The sequence below is a fragment of the Bos taurus genome, chromosome 10 (assembly GCF_002263795.3).
Source record: "Bos taurus isolate L1 Dominette 01449 registration number 42190680 breed Hereford chromosome 10, ARS-UCD2.0, whole genome shotgun sequence".
NCBI lineage: Eukaryota > Metazoa > Chordata > Mammalia > Artiodactyla > Bovidae > Bos > Bos taurus.
This window is the reverse complement of record NC_037337.1, coordinates 90,135,065-90,155,829: the sequence shown is the minus strand read 5'-3', so window position 1 is coordinate 90,155,829 and position 20,765 is coordinate 90,135,065. Positions and strand designations below refer to the sequence as shown.

General features: G+C 40.8%; 1 protein-coding gene and 1 long non-coding RNA gene across 10 annotated transcripts in view; one reads left to right on the top strand and one right to left on the bottom strand.

The window, feature by feature from the left end:
* Positions 1–20,765, bottom strand: part of NRXN3 (neurexin 3) — a 1,815,083-nt gene that overhangs the window by 946,581 nt on the left and 847,737 nt on the right. For all 9 annotated transcript variants that reach the window (XM_059890636.1, XM_059890635.1, XM_059890634.1 and 6 more), the window contains 4 exons: positions 16,149–16,268; positions 4,878–5,259; positions 3,771–3,961; positions 2,822–2,995 (listed from right to left, as the gene is read on the bottom strand). In XM_059890636.1, coding sequence (XP_059746619.1) covers positions 2,822–2,995; positions 3,771–3,961; positions 4,878–5,259; positions 16,149–16,268 — 867 coding nt within the window. The remainder of the gene's footprint in view (positions 1–2,821; positions 2,996–3,770; positions 3,962–4,877; positions 5,260–16,148; positions 16,269–20,765) is intronic.
* On the top strand, positions 399–7,865 carry LOC112448529 (uncharacterized). Its single transcript, XR_003036920.1, has 3 exons — positions 399–563; positions 2,187–2,344; positions 7,556–7,865. It is a non-coding gene; the product is annotated as an uncharacterized lncRNA (long non-coding RNA).

The window sequence follows — 20,765 nt, the reverse complement described above, 5'->3', positions numbered from 1 at the left end:
GAAATGTGTTCTGTTTCCTATGACTGCCTAGTTGTCAAAGGCCTTCTTGAGGGTCCCGTACTAAGTACAGAGATTCAGGGTGAGGATGGTTCTTTTTCTGGAGTCTTTCCAAGGTTTTGTGCCCCTCATTTCACTCCCCATTATCTTCCACAGTGTTCTAAAAAGCGCCTGGGATCTCTTACAAGGTCTTATTCACAATAGTGCAAACTTCCAATGACAGTAATTTATGCCTTAACCCACTTTTTGGCCATTTTTCCTGGCCCCTTACGCTAATTATCTCAGTCATCTGTGTACAATAAACAAGGGCTTTCTTCCCTGAGCGCTCATTCTCCACTTCCCGCCACCCAGTGGGGCACTCATAATGCACCATGGGTAACCATCATAATTATCTCCATGGCAATAGAGTGCAGTGTTATTAGGCCCATAGGACTTGCCATAGATGTGGGTGATACAGCCATCAAGCCACAGTGTTCAGCTTTGAACAATCACCCATACGCAGAGGAAGGTCAGAACCCATCATCATGCTTGTGATGAGTCATGCCAAACTGCACCTCGAGCTGTAGGTAGGGTCAGGAGCATTTTCTCCCATCAGATGGGCAATTTCTTTTCCCTAATGTTCCCACGACTTCCCCTAAAGCTCCCTTACATGGGGTCCATTCCACCTTTGCACTATATATTTTTATCCACTTTTATAAAGGTTGGTTTAGACTTTCTTTTAATCCAGTGCTACAACTTTACCTCCTCATACCCCAATTTTTATACTCTATAGAACCATGCCTCCAATACAGTAGCCATAGATGCAAATGGCTATTGGGTACCTTAAAGGTATGTGGTCTGCACTGAGTACAAAATACACATTTGATTTTGAAACTTAAAATGTCTTACTAAAAATGTTAAGTTGATTATATGTTGTAAAGATAATATTTTGGATATTCTTGGATAAGTTAAACTGTAAAATTAAACTTCACCTGTTACTTTTAATCTCTTCTAAATGTAACTACCAGGAAATTTAAAATTACATATGTGACACATTATATTTCTATCAGCCAATGTTGCTATGGAGCTAAATGGATGATTTCTGTTAACCTCTAAATCTGCAGAACTGATGGCATGATAAACATATTTAACATTTGAAGAGTGTCTTGTGCTTCTGAACATGTAATTTTATATCATGATTTGACTGGATATGATTAATCATTCCAGAAAAACTGGAATTCCTGTCATTCCAAAGTCCTAAACTAAGATACTCAATTCCCAAAGAGGGCATCTATTTCAGGATTTCCCTTAATACCCAAAGGAACTAAGAGCAGGCCAACAGGACAAAAACTCTTGAGTGAAATTATGCATTTTCAGGAGAAGAAGGCAAAGTGGCTACTTTAAATGGTTGGTGATACCCAACTTCTTGTCTGCCCATACACACACACTGTATTTGGCCAACAGAATTTAAGAAATATTTCTGGCTAAAAGAAAACTGGAAGGGTTATAGGGACAATAAGCCTTATCACTAGGCAAAATGGCAATGAGAAGCTGACTCTCAGGTGAAGGGAAACGATTTCCATGCCACAGATCAGTCTGGGAAGTTGATCAGGAGCTTCTTATTAAAGGTGCTTCTAGACGGCAAGTGAAGGATTGAAGCTGATGAAAAACAGGAGTAATAAATGAAGCTGAACAGTTAGGAGATGAACGGACAGGTTTGATGTGGTAAATTAATGAGGGATATAAGAAAACACAATATAGGGCACAAAAGACCATGTCGCTCAACCAGACAAAAGAATACAAGGGCCCTGGTGACTGGTCGGATCATCCTCTTGGACTCTTAAGTTAGATTTGAGTCACCTTTTCAACCTACGCAAGGAGGCTGGGGAAGGCTGAGAATGTCTGCTATCCCCTGCTGGTTAAAATGAGATGGATTTTATTGCCAAGAACTGATTGGACTCAAAAGACCTATAAAATTCTGTTAATATCTCAAGAGACAGTGTATTACCTACAGAAATAGGCTGAGCATGGTTTGTTGTGCCGCATGGGTGGGCATGCAATGCTATTAAATGTCTCAGATGAGATAAAATTCGTAAATGATAATCCTACCACTTATTGAGTACCTACTATGTATGTACCAGGCATTCTACATTTAACTCTGACTTACATATATTACCTTCCAAGACACGTTTTATTGTCCCATTCTACAGATGAGGAGACATAGTTCGGAAAGGTTAATTAACGTGCCACAAGCCACACAGCTGACAAGAACTACTACTTGGACCTAAATCCAGATCTTTACAACATCAAAGCCCATGCTGTTCCACTCCACCACACTGAGAAACTGCCTAAGGATGCCTGACACCTAGTAAGTACTCAATAACTGTTCCTTCCCTTCCCCCATCGAGGCATTCTGACACCATTTTCCTACCTCCCGCTCAGTCTGCATTAAATAATGCAGCCACTGTTGGTGACATACGTTTTATTCACGGTGAAACCCATACAGAAGTCCCCGGTTTGTGACTCCTCATGTACTCAGATATCAAGTAAAAGTCCCTGATACCTTTTCAGCCATGCAGGAAGCAAAGACACGAGTCAGGAGAAGCCTGATGTCTGTGCCAGGAACGGTCCTCTATGGCAAGGTGACACTGAGCAGACATGTGCCAACATGCATTCCCGGAGCCTGAGGCACATGTCTTGACACACTCAGCCAGAGACAAGAGGACACCGATGGTGATGCAGGGTCAGACGGGGAAGGGGATGGAAGGTAAACCGAGGAAGGAGCACTGGCAGAGGCAGCAAAGAGGCTTGCAACAAGGCTGCAGCTTAAAAAGACAGAGGGTACCTTCACAGCCCCGCTCGATCTGCCCACTGCGATGGAGGGCATCGTTGATGAGGTCTGGCAGGCGCCCATTCAAGTCCACTGATGCCAGGCAGCCCTGGAAGCCATCCCGGGAGGCCACGAGCTTTGGGAGGTTGCTGTACATGCCTTGGGCCAGACCTGCCATGTAGAGGTCACCTGGAAAGGAAAACGGGTAGGAAAAGCAAATGGGTAAAGGGAGCCGTGTCAACGAAAGCCAAGCCCACTCGCCGTTACCCAGGTAACGGTAACACAGCTGGCGGAAACAGCATCCACAAAATTATTGACAGGGTTTCCACCCTGTATAAAAAAGAAACTTAACATTTCTTAAGTGTCATTCATTTTATACACATCATCTCACAAATTGTAATCACCATATCCATTCCACGAGGTAGCTATTGTTTCCATTTTATGATGAAGTAAAGATTAACAACATTTTCAACAAAACAACCATTTACTGAGTCCTTTTTATGTGCTTGTTATGAATAATATGCTGAGAATTTTATAGACATTATTTCATCAAAACTCCTAACAGCCCATAAATGTAGTAACAATTATTATCCTCATTTTGAAAAAATAAAGTGTATAGAAGCTGAAAAAAGGCTAAAAAATTTTACTGAAGTCACACAGGCAGTAAATGATTTAGCTGAGATTCCAAAACCTATGTGCCTTCCTCTGCATTATGACCTCTCCACGTTTTGTAATTCATCACTCAGTTCCCACACGCCCAAGGTTTACAGGGAAAACAGAGCATTCCTAAGGAGTGGGCAAAGTAAAAACTGAATAAACTGCATTCTGGTATAATTCAGTGTAGTTAAAACAGGATATACATAATGTATCAAAACTGCACGGTGCTCCTAAATTGCAGTTTACTGCCAGGAACAGCCTTTCCACTGAAAGCTCTAAGGAGGATAAACGTCTTTACAAGCTTTACCTTTCAAATCCAGATTCTTGGCGCCATTGATAACTTGAGTGACCACCTTCGTGTCCACTTTCAGGCTGTGGGTGTTACTGTTGTCCCGGGTGATGACGACGTTGTGCCACTGGTTATCATTCAGGGGGCGGTCACTATTGCCTTTGATCACATTGGGGCCATTTCCGAGGTCAAACACATAGTGTATGTACCTGGGGGAGATCACAAGCACCCAATGACTTGAGATTGCCTGGAGTAGTTTAATGAAGTTTAATGGTAACGTGTACCTAACTGACATGGGGGGCTTCAAACGCCCCAAGAGAGACTGGCATCATGCAAGGAAAACTAAAGCTTGATTTAAGAATAAAGAATGTGTGCCAAGTCACTTCAGCCGTGCCTGACTCTCTGCGACTCTAAGGACTGTAGCCCGCCAGGGTCCTCTGTCCATGGGCTTCTCCAGGCAAGAATACTGGAGTGGGTCGCCATGCCCTTCTCCAGGGGATCTTAAAGAATAGTCAGATCATATTCCATCAGACTGCATTTTAGTTCTAACTCATTAAATCTATTTAACACTACCAAGTAAAAACCCCGAGTCGCAAAGCACAGCGGCTGGTACACTGCGAAACACTAGGGGGCGACATTGAAATTCACAGTCATTTATGGATCTGTGTTTTGGGTTTTGGTCTCTTTTTTTGCTCTTGTTTTAACTACATCCTAACACTCAGTAGTAAAATATCCTGGACCAAGAACAGCTTTATAAAATTTGCATATATGGGATAACGTTAGTACTGAAAATATCTATATTTCACTTCTTCCCATGAATTTGGTGGCACAGATTTTACTGCCCCACAGCCTATATCCCTGTTTTGCAAAAATAATTCCTTTTTTTCCCATAGGTTTAAAGGACTACATTTCATTATAAAAAGCTTGAGAGTACTGAGTTAGCAGAGGATCTTTCAATAAACTCATGAATTTCTCTCCCTTCCTGCCTTAATCATTACACAGACATTTTTAATCAATGGGGGTGAGAGCATGTATCAGGAATAGAAAGTAGAATGGACAGTCTTTTCATATCCATAGTTTCTGCAGGGCTGGTGTTAAGATCCCTAGGCGCTGTCATCCACTTACCCCTTGACTAGTTCAACGGCAATGAAGTCGTTGCCATCACCGCTGTTGAAGAGGATGAAGCCGTCAGCGGAGGTGGTCTTGAACTGAAAGAAGAGGTGCATGGAGGTGTAGGCCTGGAGGGTGGCCAGGCTCAGGTAGCTGCTCTTGGTCTTGAAGGTGACAGGGTCGGCGATGATGTTCCTCAGTCCAAAGCGAGCCTTCAGTTCGCAGTAGTCGATGTCTCCGTTTTTGCACAAGTCAATGTAGAGCAGCCCGTTGAACATAAGGCTCTGCAAGTGGCCAATGAAACTGGAGGGGACCACGGAGATGTAACGTTTCTCAGTCATGATACCGGTTTCGATGTTGTGGAATTCCAAGCGGGTGTGGTCTCCCACCATCGTACCTGTGAAAAAATCACAAGATGAGATGCAAACGGGAAAAGTGACCCTGTTTTGTCAATAGCATCCTTACGATACTGTGTAGATCTAATTCATCTCTACACAAACATTCAGTTCCAGAAAACAAAATACTCAGTATAGCAGATATCTGACTTGGCTGCAGTGGGCGAGCTGATTACCGGGCCAGTCCAAGTTTTATGCCCTGCACTCCATGCCCTCCTGCAGCTGCACAGAAAGTACCATCTATAGAGGAAGATATGAGATCATGGACAACTCAAGTTAAAGGATGAATCTACTCGTTTGTTCCATTCAGGAAAACAATGGAGTACAAAAACATACTATAAGAAGAAAAGGTTTTATTTACCCTAACCCTTGTAAAGATAAAATAAGCAAGCCTTAGTCATTCATTACCAAATATTTCTTGGTATCCTAATTCGTCACCCAGTGCTTGGGGAAAAGTTTCTATTGTAGAACATATTAATTTTATCTGACTAGCAACTGTCGCTTTTTCTGATAATTACATATAATTTTCCTTTGGGAAGCTACCTTCCCCACTCCACCCTTAAACCACTGGGGCTGGATGAAGGTGACCCCATCGCAGCTCCTGAAATAATCAAATTACCCAGTCTGAACCACTCAAGGTATTCTATCCCCCTAGACATAGAGTGTGGTCAATGGACTAACAAATTGGTCTTCTAAAGCATGCATCTCAATCACACAGTTCACTGAGCCCACCCTTAGAGTTTATTATTCAAAACTCTGGAGTACAGCCCGAGAATCTGCATTCCTAACAAGTTTCAAGGTGCTGATTCTGTGATCAGTCTAGGGACTATACTTAGAACACTGAATTAGCAGCAACCCAACTCACCCCCATGTTTTTGCTGGAACACTTAGGAAAGAGAGATTCTTGGCAAACAAGGCTTGCTGAAGGGGAAAGAAGAAAAGCCAGGGCTGCTGGAGGCCACGATAACTGGGGGGAGAGGGCCTCCCTGGTGAGAGAGCCGACCCAGACGATATCACGAAATGGAGAGAGATGGTTTCTGCAGGGTGATGTCTTTTTAGGACCTGGATCTAGTCAACCAAACCTGGGCTTTTAAAAGCTATATGGCCATAGATTGCCCTTTATGCTTAAAACATTTGAGTTGGGTGTCTTACACGTGCAACTAAAGACTCTCCAGCTGATACAAATAATCTCTTAGCCCTCTCATTACCTGGTTTACCCAGAAAGAGTGAGTGGCTGGGGCAAGGGCAGTAAGGAGGGCTTGAAATAAATACAAAGAGACAGCACATTTTAGTAACAAAATCAAGGAAAACAACATTAATGTGGTCAAACTAGAAGGTGGCTCTCTCAACATTTATTTGGGTAAATCATATCAAAATTTAACAAAGTGAAAGCCAGATTTATAGTATTCCATCTTAAAAATGTGGGACTAACAGCAGTATAGATTGTTACCTTAGTGGGTTTTTCTTTTTTCTTTTTTTTGCTGGGACCATCTACCTGCATTATGTTACACTTAGGAAAAGTATTACATTTGGTTTATTTTGTAACTTCAAGTATTATTGCCTTAATGTCTCTTAACCCTGTTACACCCTGCTTGTAGACATGTTAATATAGTAATACATTTTATGATAAATTGAGTTTAAGGACTACTCTTTTTTGCTAATGTTTTATCATGTATGCATTATTTTGTATATGTACAGGGCAAGTAGGTATACAATTTGATAAAGTTGCAGTTATAAAATATTATTAACAGAAGATGTAAGAAATTTCTGCATGGTCTAAATCTTTGTGTACCTTATTTGTAAATTATTTGCCCTGAAGTTTTAGAAAATAGTTTCTGATTTTTAAAATTGTTGGATTTATGCAGCCAGCTTTACCGGTTATCAGAGATCACAGATTGTAAAAATAATACATTTTGTAAATTGTAAGCAAAAAGTAATTTTTATATTATATACTGTCTAATTGTCCATCCTAATTGTCTTTGTTTTCATCTAGTCATGGAGATTCAGTAAGTGCCTTGGAACAATATTGAATTCTCTTAGCTTGTGTGTGTTACTTTAATATTTGAACTCAACTGGGATTAGAGGACTATCAAACTATATGTATGTTTCAGGATATTTGACATGCCATTAAAAAAAACAAAAATAAAATAAAATTTAACAAACCAAGTTGTAATACCCCAGAGGCAGAAGGAAGGGAAAGGGAATTCCCTCTTCCTTCTTTCTCCTGTTATGACCTTCCACTTTGAAGAAATTTCACTAGCAAGACATACTAGTATCTCTTTATTCCCTCTTTTATAGCTTTCCAGAAAAAAAGAGTGACAAAATCTGAAATATAAGGACCATCTGCAAAGAGAAACCATATGTCCATAGCTCAGCCCCTGGCATGCGCTTTATGGGAACACGCTGCCTTGGGAAACATCAGTTTATGTCACTCATTCATCTGCTGCATGGCTGTTAGAGGAGCAGACGTGCTTCAGGGGAGATTCCCACTCCAGTCCTGAATCAGCGTGCTAGAGGGCAATTCTAATTCTGAAATCCAGTACATGTAAACCACATATTTCAACATCAGTGCTCTCACTAATAAAAATCAAAGTTCATTTCTGCCAGACTAGCATTTGTTTTTCTCAATTGGTGTAGAACTCAGGTGGCAAAGATAAAAGCAGGGGAGGGGATCATATTTTCTTGGGTCCTTAAACTTCAATATCTGGGACCTTCAACCAGATCACACCTTTGGATGCTCAATATTAATTTCAACTCTTTGGGAGCATCCTCAGACCTAGTTGAAAGAATTGTTCATAAGCACAAAAATCAAATTTACATTTTATGAGCTCCTGTGTGGTGTTTTGACAACTAGTGACAAATTGTTCTCCTTATATAAGCAAAAATAAAATGATGATGTTGGTTAACTTAACTATAAAATTGTGATAGGACAAAAATCAAAATGCAACATAAGCCTGCTAACAATTGAATAACTAGAAGAAGGAATTACTGGATAAAATGCTTTAGTACTGAAAACTGGACTGGTCATGAAAATGCAACTAGCATAATCTAAATTCACATGACATAAAACTATGAAGTGATGAAATAAATACCCAATGTCAGTGTGGCCACAGCTGTTCACACCAGGGCTAGAGGCGGGGAGCTGGGGCTGGATGATGATGCGGAAGGGAAACCATAGCCAATCTCGATGAGGGCCCGGGAAATGAACAGTGATGATGCTAGTCCTCATGCTCATTCTTAGAGTAAAACTTTAGAACAAGAAACATCAGTGATGAGAACTAAGAAGAGATAAAGGGATGATCCCTAGTGAAGACTGGAGTTCCGAAAGGAATCTGAAGAGACGATGACAAGGTCAACTCGGAGTTTTTAGAGAAGTATGGATAAATCGCAGCTCATGGGGTTGCAAAGAGTCGGACACGACTGAGTGACTGAACTGAACTGATGGATAAATCAGCCTATAGAACTGAGGGGTTAGGAAATTCTACTCTCCAAAACATGAATATCATAAAGCAGGAAAATCACACAGTGTTGCCTGAGAGAGACCGAAGGAAGGTTTGCATAAGTAAGAAAGTGTTTGTTGCTCAGTTGTGTCTGACTCTTTCAGACGCCATGGACTATAGCCCACCAGGCTCCTCTGTCCATGGAATTCTCCAGGCAGGAATGCTACAGTGAGCAGCCATTCCCTTAAACAGGGGGATCTTCCTGACCCAGGGATTGAAACCAAGTCTTATACATTGCAGGCAGATTCTTTTCCATCTGAGCCACCAGAGAAACCCTGTAAGTAAGGAAAAGGAGGCTAACTTTGAGAGCTTAGGCCAGGGATACAAACAGATTTAAAGTTTAGGATAACTCAGAGAGCTTCAGCTAGAAGTTGGTGGGGTTAGGAGAGACAAGGGAGTGAAGAAGGTGACATGGGACCAAATTAGAAAATCTGCTGCTGTATTTAAAATGAATAACCAACAGCAACCTAGTATATAACACAGGGAGCTGCACTCAATACTAGGTAACTAACTGGAAAAAGAATTTGAAGAAGAACAGATACATGTGGAGGTATAATTGAATCACTTTGTTATACACATGAAACTAACACGTTTTTAATAAACTATATTCCAATAAAAAAAAAAGTTTTTAAAAATTGAACTGGCTTTACCATATGCTAAAAGAACTCACTTGGCCACAGATGGATATTCAAAAAAAAAAAAAGAGTGTATGCTGCTGCACCTGGAAAAAGCATTGAGGATATAGCTTAAGTTTGAAACTTGGCCAAACTAAGCAAATAAATGCTTTATAAAAAATCTGTGTATCAGTTCAGTTCACTTACTCAGTAGCATCTGACTCTTTGCAACCCCATGGACTGCAGCACGCCAGGCTTCCCTGTCCATCACCAACTCCCAGAGCTTACCCAAACTCATGTCCATTGAGTCAGTGATGCCATCCAACCATCTCACCCTCTGTCGTCCCCTTCTCCTCCTGCCTTCACTCTTTCCCAGCATCAGGGTCTTTTCCAGTGAGTCAGTTCTTTGCATCAGGTGGCCAAAGTATTGGAGCTTCAGCATCAGTCCTTCCACCACCTAATCAATACTAATAGCTAGGAAACTTTTCACTCATCTCTTTTGAATGCTGTCTGCAAACTGAAACTCCCTCCACTTAAGGTGAGAATACATGCATACTTCACACCAGCTGCTTTCAAATTTCAGAGGAAAGAGGAGTAACTTGGGAGAAAAAAAAAAAATAGGGAAAAAGCAAGACTACTGAAGAATCCCTATATGCCAGGCACTCTGTAACCACCATCAAATGCCACAATCACACAAAAAAGCTATAGATAGGCATTGCTATATTGCTTCAGAGGTGAGGACACTGTGCTTAGCGTTCTAGAGGGAGTTTATCACAGGTCATATAGGTGGTAAATGGTAGACCCCCCAAACTGAACACAGGTGTGTATCATGCTTCCCAAAGCCCATATCTTCTCTTGTACAGATACACTGTTTCTGGAGAAAACACTTGACTCATTCCTCACATCAATGTCCAAGAAAAGTTGTAGATGGAATTTAACTGGTAAAATTTCCACACAGAAGTTGCTGCGATGAATTCAAACTCCTTTCCAGGGGCCAAAAATTGTAACGCCATCCATCTAACTCACAAGACTCTTGAGAGTCTCTTGGACTGCAATGAGATCCAACCAGTCCATCCTAAAGGAAATCAGTCCTGAATACTCATTGGAAGGACTGATGCTGAGGCTGAAACTCCCAATACTTTGGCCACCTGATGCGAAGAACTGACTCATTGGAAAAGAGTGGGGAAAACAGAGGCAGGAGAAGGGGACGACAGTAGATGAGATGGCTGGATGGCATCACCAACTCAAGGACATGAGTTTGGGTAAGCTCTGGGAATTGGCGATGGACAGGAGGCCTGGCATGCTGTGGTCTATAGGGTTGCAAGGAGTCGGACAGGACTGAGCAGCTGAACTGAACTGAGCTCAATGTATTCCTTACCTTTCCCAGGATAGGCATGCTTCCCTGGCTCCTGTTCACGTACTCACTGCCATAGTTCACCATTGGCCAGCGAGCAGTTTACAGACCAGCCCTCAGAGTACAGGAGTTTGTTGAGAGCATAAACCTACTGAAAATTTTAGCCAAGTTCAAGCTGTAACTTTCCATAAGTGGATGAACATGTAAGCTCTGAGGCTTGACTGCCTGGGTTACATAACTTTCCTGTGGCTCAGTTTCCCTGTGAAATCAGCATGAAGTTATCAGGAAGAAATGTATCAGTACGTATAAAGGACAGAACACAGTCCGTTAGCTATGAACTAATTACGCATCTTTCCTTTTTCCCTTTTCTCTGACGTCTACTAAGAATTTCCTGGAGACCTCACTTATTGCTTTCTCTCTTTTACCAGAACACAAGCTCTTTGTAAGTAGGGGCCACTCCTTGCCTCTTCCGTGTGCCCCACACTGGCAGAGGGGCTGGAACACAGCAAGCACGCCTCACGTCTGGGGAAGGAGGGTGCATGTGAGATATCTGCTTTGGAGTCAGCCTTAAGAGTTGGCCAACACTGACAGCAAAGAAATAATGGGAGAGGCTTGACCATCCACGCCCACAGATGGGGAGAGAGAAGTTAAGAAAACAAAGGCTTATAAAGCTTAGTAAAGAATGCACATTTTGCCCACAATCCTCCAGCTCTACCACTCTCACATCCTTTTCTCCATGTTATATCAACATTTTTCAATAGTATATGCTGTGAAATGCTTTCAGTTCAGTTCAGTTGCTCAGTCATGTCTGACTCTTTGTGACCCCATGGACTGCAGCACGCCAATCTTCCCTGTCCATCACCAACTCCCAAACTCATGTCCACTGAGTTGGTGATGCCAACCAACCATCTCATCCTCTGCTGTCCCCTTCTTCTCCTGCCTTCAATCTTTCCCAGCATCAGCGTCTTTTCAAATGAGTCAGTTCTTCACGTCAAGTGGCCAAAGTATTGGAGTTTCGGCTTCAGCGTCAGTCCTTCCAATGAACACCCAGGACTGATCTCCTTTAGAATGGACTGGTTGGATCTCCTTGCAGTCCAAGGGACTCTCAAGAGTCTTCTCCAACACCACAGTTCTAAAGCATCAATTCTTCGGTGCTCAGCTTTCTTTATAGTCCAACTCTCACATCCATACATGACCACTGGAAAAACCATAGCCTTGACTAGACAGACCTTTGTTGGCAAAGTAACGTCTCTGCTTTTTAATATGCTGTCTAGGTTGGTCATAACTTTCCTTCCAAGGAGTAAGCGTCTTTTAATTTCATGGCTGCAGTCACCATCTGCAGTGATTTTGGAGCCCACCCCAAAAAAAGTCTGTCACTGTTTCCACTGTTTCCCCATCTATTTGCCATGAAGTGATGGGACCAGATGCCATGATCTTAGTTTTCTGAATGTTGAATTTGAAGCCAACTTTTTCACTCTCCTCTTTCGCTTTCATCAAGAGGCTCTTTAGTTCTTCTTTGCTTTCTTGCACTCATCTCACAAGCTAGTAAAGCAAAATGCTTTAGAAATTTTAAAAAGTTCTGGTACCGAATAAGTTGGGCAAACACTGCGTATGCAATTTTTGATGATGAGCAAAGGATATTAGCATATTAAAGGCTCCTAACAGGTCTTTCAATAAAGAATTCTACTGCATTTTGTTTAACCTATTGTATCCAAATTAATCTCAACATTTCTTTTATTAACATGAAAAATTTTTCTTGGAAAATGATGCTCTACAGCTTGGTATGGTATGTGCTATATACAGGGTGAGGGAAGGAAAGGAAAAAGCTAACGTGGACCAGAGGAGTAAAATTAAAAAAGAAAAGAAAAGGTGAAATTCTATACCAGAAAGAAGCTCCAGGTGGAGTGGGCAGTTCCTGAAGCATTGGGTCCCCATGCTGAGGAGCATAACTCATGTGATGTATTCTGTTATTATTTTCTAAAGATTTTTAAAAATATTTATTTTTATTTGGCCTCACTAGATCTTAGTTTGGGCATGTGGGATCTAGTTCCCTGACCAGGGATTGAACCCAGGCCCTCGGCATCAGGAGCACAGAGTCTTAGCTGCTGGACCACCAGGGAAGTCCCTAATTTATTCTTAATAATAGAAATCCAGCCCAGCCAATCAATCAATCAATCCTGATTAACTGTCAACTGAACTTAGTATTTTTCCAGGAACACAGTATATTACAATAAATTAAAACCACCAGGCTAAGGATTATTTCTTTCCTAGCTTCTGATTTCTTATGAGTCTGACCTATTCTTTGCATCCATTTCTACAAACTAGCTGAAAGTCTGACATCCTGGGGGACCTTAAACAGCATGAAAGGCATTTCTAAATAAGTCAGTAAGACACTACTTAATAACCTGAAGACCGTGTGGTATTTTAGTTTCATTGCCTGATTTTATGACTTCTGTGAGCTAAAATTAAAATTCCCAAACCCCTTATCACTGTAAGGAGCAACCCAAGGCTGCAGCTCATAAGCAAAATAGCTCTTTTCTTCTCCAAAATTTCTTTATCCACATGGCTCCTTTTTTTCCCCATCAGCAGCAAAGTAGGGGGTATGTTGGGGTTCATTAATTTCTAATATCAAATTACTGAATGACTTGGGCATCCATGGTTTAATCCTGCAGTTTAATTATTAGTGGTTAAGAGAGAGCACAATTTATAATTACCTTTATTCTAAAATTTCTATAAAAGAATAATGACTGAGGGAGACAATATACATTACTATATTCTCAGTCCTGCAGTTCTTAGATTTCAGGGTATATAATTTCCCCATGGAAATACATGGAACGCACTGTCTGCAGAGAGGGGTGAGGTCGCCATCTAGTGGCTGTTTATTCAAAACACGCTGCAAAGAGCACTGTTGGCTTTACTGGGCTGAACCCAGAGAAGTCAGCGAGGGACTAGGGGTGTATCACAGCTCTCTTTGAGGTCTCCTTTCTGCACTCCCTCATGGGGAGTTGTTGAATAATTAATTCAGGTTGGCTATGGGTTCTAAAGCTTATGAGCATTTTACATCTCTTTGATATATTCATTACATAAAGCTCAGTTACCCTTCAGGCATATAGAACAGTAACTTCACCCCCAATACTCAGTTATGTCTCTGTACAATTGGAGGGTAACGGCTTATTGCTGCGTTCTGTTTCTCTTCCCAGAGGGAAGGAAGGAGGTGGGTACCACTGTCTACCTTCTGAAATGCATTCCTCACCTCACCCCAATCCATTCCACTATACTGCACCTATGGTGTAAGACAAATCATTTTATTAGGATGAACTGTGACGTCTAACAAGCAGTTTGATTGGGTCAAATCACACAGACATGAATTTAGAGTTTAATCTTACACGTGCCTCTAAATTCATGCTCCCCTTACGTAAAATGACAAGAAGAACACTCGACTTGCGAGGCGATGGTGTACTTTAGAAGATTAAAGGAGCTGATGTGTGTAAAACAGCTAAGCCAGCGTCTAATGCCAGCTGGGTACTAGATATATGTGGATCTTCTGCCTGTACCCAGGCTCTCATTCCTGACTCTCACACACACGGCTCACCACAAGGCCCAACTCCATAAGCATAGACTCTCAGGCTTATAATTATAAAACTAAATTACAGAACCAAACATGGCAGAAACTTAATACTGCAGACAGCCTTAGCAATAGTAGAATTTCAAGTTTAGAAGTCTGAAGTGTTAATAGAATTTCAAAATGAGGAAATAAGGAAAGGGAGGTTTAGCATTATTTCTCTCCCAAAGGTATAAGGCATTTTAGTGACAGTGACTATTAAACCAAAGGATCCTGACTCGAATTTGACTGTCATATTCATAAAAGACATTGCAAATATGGCTTAGGCCCCTGACTTTAACTCGCAGGCCCAGATAGGGTAAGTGACTTTCACAAAATCCTGCAGAGAATCAGCATTAGGGCCCAGGTCTCCTGACACCAACAGAGCTCCACATAACACCCCATCCTGCCTGACATTTTCCTTTCCCACATGGACAAGAAGGTATGCACTGCTCTGGAATATTGGAGAGTATAAATTTTAAAATGCCTCATGTAAGATGCGAGGAGATCCAACCAGTCCATTCTAAAGGAGATCAGTCCTGGGTGTTCTTTGGAAGGACTTCCGATACTAAAGCTGAAACTCCGATACTTTGGCCATCTCATGTGAAGAGTTGACTCATTGGAAAAGACCCTGATGCTGGGAGGGATTGGGGGCAGGAGGAGAAAGGGATGACAGAGGATGAGATGGCTGGATGGTATCACCGACTCCATGGACATGAGTTTGGGTGAACTCCAGGAGCTGGTGATGGACAGGGAGGCCTGGCGTGCTGCGATTCATGGGGTCGCAAAGAGTTGGACTGAGCGACTGACCTGAACTGAACTGAAGATGCATTAAAGATGCCTTCTCTCTTCTGTCCTAGATCTTACTAAATGATCCATCAAATTCTGCCCAAAGATCTACCACTCCAGATTTTTCCAGCTCAAACTGATACTTTTCTCTCCAGATTGAAAATTATAATCTTGCTCACCCAAATTATCATCTCATTATATATTCCCTGACTTATTTTCAAATTCCCAAGTTTTATCTAACACACAAAATTGATTCACTGTTGAAGGAAACAGGTAATCTTGTGTGCTTCCTTTATAACTTCTACAATCCCTAGCATATTCCTGACATACACCAGGCTATCAAGAAATGCTTCCTGCTCGAGTGAGGCTCTGAATATTCGTTTATGTATGTAAAGATTCATTCACTTACTCCTTGCCCTCCTAGAATGTAAATTCCACCAGACCCAGGACTTGCCTAATTGCCCACCACCACATTCCCAGCACCGTCTAAGCAGGACTTGGGACACAGTAGGCAGTCAATTAATAATGACTAAATAAATCATTAAATAAATGAATAATTATTCATTTATTTAATGTACTAAGTGTCATGTACTGCTTTTGATACTTACTTGTACCTATAAAGTTTTGAATTTCTTGTTTACCCATCTCCCTCTACTAGAGAGTGACTCATTCAGAAGGGAAGGGACTAGCACTTGGGATGCCTAAGAAGTGGGTTTTGAGTAACTGAACAATAGAAGGATCTCAAGAACTTCATGTTCTTTCTCCAGACACACACTCCATGCCTAAGGAGAGAGCCCCATCAATATGTAACCACAGTAGTGGAGACGTTGGGCAATATAGATCAGTGAAAAGGGATTCTGAAAATAGAGAAGCAGATGTTCTTAGTCTTACCTGAGCTTGTCAATAGAGAACAAGACATGTGACTTCTGTTTAGCAAAATACAAGATTTTCAAAACAAAAAACCCTTTACTCACTGAATGACCGAGAAGAGTCTGAGAGAAGAGAGAGACAAAGTTCCGCAGAGCTTACTCACCCTCGGCTACATCGTCATCCACAGTTAACTTAAGGCTTTTTCCTCTCCGTACCACCCGGACGGTGTGCCATTCATTGTCATTGAGCTTCTGCCCCGCGTACAGGGTCTCTGGGCCTTTGCCTAAGGGCAGTGGTAAGTGCCAAAGTTAGGATCAGTCTTAAAAGTAGTGTTCATGGCATCAGAGTTGTCAAAGCCACACTGGTGCATATGACCCAGCAATACTCAGGCAGTCAACCCCCTCCAGAGCCCATGTGAGTCTCAGGGACATTCTGCAGAAGTCCCCAATGCAAAATTTCAACTGAATCATAATGGACAGTAACAAATAAGTATCCTCTTTTATCTGTAGGTACAAGACATTTTAAATGGCAATGCAATATTTACAGGAAATAGTAGTCAGCTGTCATTCTGTTTCCCAAAGTCTTAGACTTCAGGTGAATTTCTTGAAGAAACAGGAAATTCATTATACATTCTTTTAGAACCATTTGATCACTCAGGTATAATACACCAGTCTGGCTTTCAGAGTTGGTTGAGAAAAGAGCTCTACAATCTATGTTTTTAATTTGACATTTCCATTAACCCATGGTCTTACCAGAATTCAGTGACCATATGAATCGCAATGGTAATCATTACAATAATAATAATGTCAAGGTCTAAACTCCATTATAAATAATGCTCCTGAAGGGAATACAATGGGCCTCAGACTTATTCACTGTTCATCATCTTCCAAAAAGATACAAAGACCTAAAAAATGAAATAATGCAAATTCCAAAACTGAACTTGTTTAGGTGAAAAGAATATTCAGTAAAATGTGCCACTAAATAAAGGAACAAACCAAACTATCCCAGAGGATTCATAATCAAGACGCTCAAGATGACATTCAAGTGAATCCTTGGAAGAATCAGGTATTGTGATAAATTATGGTATTTAGGGGCAGGAGTTGGCAAGACAAACATTGAGGCATCAAAACAGATGAAGGGGAGAAGAATATCATGTTTCATTCACTACAGAATTGAGATGTAAGTTGAAAAGGCAAAGAAGATTGCATAGAACCAGAACTCTTTAGAAAAAGTTTGCTCTCTCTACATACATAGCTGATCCCTTGCAGAAAGATGCTGCTTCAATCTTCCTACATTAGTCTTAGTATATGGAAAGTCTTATTTCTGGAAATAACTTGCAAAAAAATAAGAGATGAAACATCTAACTGGGCAACACACGGATTGGCATCTATGGATAGTAGGCATTTGGAATATTTCAGAAGACCACACACTCCGCTCCAGCATATAGGAGCACAGGGCCAGGCACACAGTAGGAGCTTTAATGAGTGCTTGTTGAATAACTGATGTCTACCTAGATCATTATTTCTTCGGAAACAATCAAAATAAGGTCAGTATACTCTTATCTAAGTCATTTTGAAACTTATTATATAACTTTCATTAGCTAGTCTTCCCACTCCTCTACCTCCAAGACTGAAGATATTCTGTTGTTTAGGGGAGAAAAAAAAACAGAGTATCACTTGAGTAGAGCTCTTTTAGGATGCGTAATTTTAAACTAGACCCTTTAATGTTGAGTAATTAGCATTTCCACTAAGTTCTGGTTATTAAGAGTTATGATAGTAGTTGCAGTTTGTTGAAATTTCTTTCTTGAAAAGCAAACAGGCTCTCAAAGTGCAAAGGTTTCTTTTAATCACAAGGTCTTCAGCTGGTAATTTGTGTTTTTTTCAGAAGGTACCTATACTCCAAGGGCAATCCATATTTATAAAAATTCTGAGAATTCAGTGAAGAAACTTAGAATGGATCACATATACCCAGAATTAAATGATGCTGCCATGAGACCAGTGAATCTTGAGAAAAAAAAAATAATTCTATAACAAACTATTTAATACTCAATCTTAGCCTCCATTAAGTATGCCTATCTTTGATATTATCTAAAATCTATACACTGTAACAGGCTTTTTCCTACATTTTAGCTGGTTAGGTAGCACTGTTCGTGATCTCATCAAGTACAGGTCTAGGAGTGATACGTGTCTGCCCCATGCCCTGCAGTTTAATTATACTTGATATCTCCAACCCCCCTAATCCTCACTGCTCTAAGAGTGGGGGAAAAAGATTGACGCTCATCTCCTTAAAATGGCAGAGAAACAAGTACTGTTTGATATTTATTTTTCAAGCAATAAATAGAGAAATCTCAGTGGGCTTCTGGAAAATGCTTGGCCTCCCAAAGTGGAGAGTCAACGGCGTTTATCTTTAATCAAGCCAAAAAGGTCAATTTGTCCTACTAGAAGGAAAGTGAGGTTTAAACTCAGCTGGAAATGTTCACAAATAGAGGGGAAGAGCACGCCTAACTGGTAGCCTAAGCATAAAAATGGATTGATAAGTGATGCAAGAAGCAGACACCAGCTGAAAATCGAAACAGACCAAGGGACAGGTTTCAGTAATAAGAGGAGTTAGTCTGGGACAACTTCTCTGGCAGATTCAAGTGCAAAGTGTCAGTAAAACAACAAATGGAAAGAGCTCTTTACTGTTAAGTAAACGATGGTCCAGATAGGGAAGAAATCATTGTTTAAGCTGAGCTTTAAAACGTAACTGGTGAGAACATAAAATATATATATTTTTTTTATATATATATTTTATTATATATATGTATTTATATATATTTATTAAAAGCTATTGATTTTCCAGCACTGTCCTTTTCTTTTTAGTAATTTGGAGAAGTATGATCTGCAGTTGGGTACATATTACATGCATCTCCTTTTTTTCTTATAGTTTACGTAATAAATATTGATCACAAAGCAATCTTTTGAGGCCCTTTAGACTGCTGAGATCATCAATGTTTTATCTAAATACAGGAAACTAACAAGTTGTCGGACACCCCTTAGCTGAATTTTCCAGGTAATGACACCCATGACTGGAGTAAAGATGCAAAACAAAGATGGAGATGGTGGGGCTGTAGCAGTCAGCGAATTGGAGCACTGAATCCGTTTGTTATTGCAGACCAGAGAGCTTTCCATGAATCCTTTGAGTAATGCCATACCAATGCCCGTTCAGTACAAATTCACTGCAAACTCAGGTAGCATCCTCTCTTGTAGTTAAGGCTGGTCTCACAGAAGATTCTCTGATGAGCAGGGGACAGAGAATGAAAATTGTGGATGAAGGACACAAACTAGACTGTTTTCTCGACCTATCCTACAGTAACCTCAAGGAGGCCGGAGCTAAGAATAAAATGAGAGTGAAAATTAGGAGAAAAGTACCCTTTGGGAGAGAAATCATTGCTGATGGCTTGAAAGAAGATGACCCTCAGATATTAGCAGAATGTTCCTTCTATTGGAAGATAGGAATGGAAGTGCGTGGGGGAAATCTACATGTGAGCATTACTAAAGGCACACTTCTTCACAAAGTGGACTGTGGATTTTAATTACTTTGAATCTATTTAGTTGTGTGTTGTTGTTGTTTTTAACAGACCATTCACATTACATGAATTTGTTATTCCCCCCAGGAGCAATATAACCAGAAAAACTACAAAATATCCAAATATTTTGTATTTCAATAATTTGTCGATATACTTCTAAGACCTGTCCAAACCAACTAAACCAGACGGTTTTGCTCATATGCAGGGAGTAGAAATTCCTTCCATGTTCCACAAAGTGCTATTTCTGAAAGTGGGTGGGTAGCGTTTAGGAACTTTTTGTGGGGATAGGAGGGCAGGGATTAAGAGGGACGAACACCTGCACCACACGCACTGAACATCTTACTATTTGTGCAGGAAGGGAAAAGGAACGCCAACCTGATTTCTCTTGGAACTTGCTTCACATGAATCAGGACTCTTACAATGAGTAAAAAAAGATGAAATTCACTCCTTTAGAAAGGTATAGTGAAATGCATGTGATTATACATCTAAATGATATGACAAATACACAAAATGGACTCTATTAGGTTTAATGAACACCAAAAAGTATTTAAAGACCAAAAACTTACCTTATTTCCTCTGGCACCTTAGGTTGGGCTAGCTGAGCTATGACACACACTTTACTAAGCCTAGAGAACCATATATTTTATGAATCTTCCTCTCCAGAGAGGAGAGATTCAGCAAGTAAAAGCAGGGGTGAGGAAGAAAAGGGAGGAACTAAAGAATAAGGAGGGTGACAGGGAAGCAGGGAAAACAGTATTTTATTCATTCCCCCCCAAATTTCAGTTTCTGCTTGTTTTCTTTGGGCTAACAACCCAACAGAGTGTGAGAGGTGTTTTGTTTTGAAACATGTTTTTTGTTTTTGTTTTTTTTAATCAAAAGAATTCATTTTGGGGGGAAAAAGCTTAAATCATATTTACTTCTAGAGCCAGTTTGGCGAAACATTTCAAAAAGATCATTTCATCCTCACCAGAATCCTCAGGACTCAGGAAGAACTGCCGTACTTCCTGCAACAGATCTGAAAAGCAAAGGAGGCCTTCCGGAAGCCTGGTATTAGGAGGTCTTCCCGTGAGTATTCGAGAAAGACAAGCCACCAAGTCATCCAGGGTGAGCCCATGGTCACTCCTGGAGGCCGGACTCTAGTCAAAACCCAGCACTGATACTTATGGGGCTTGAATAGTTCCATGGACAGTGTAGCTTGGCAGGCTACAGTCC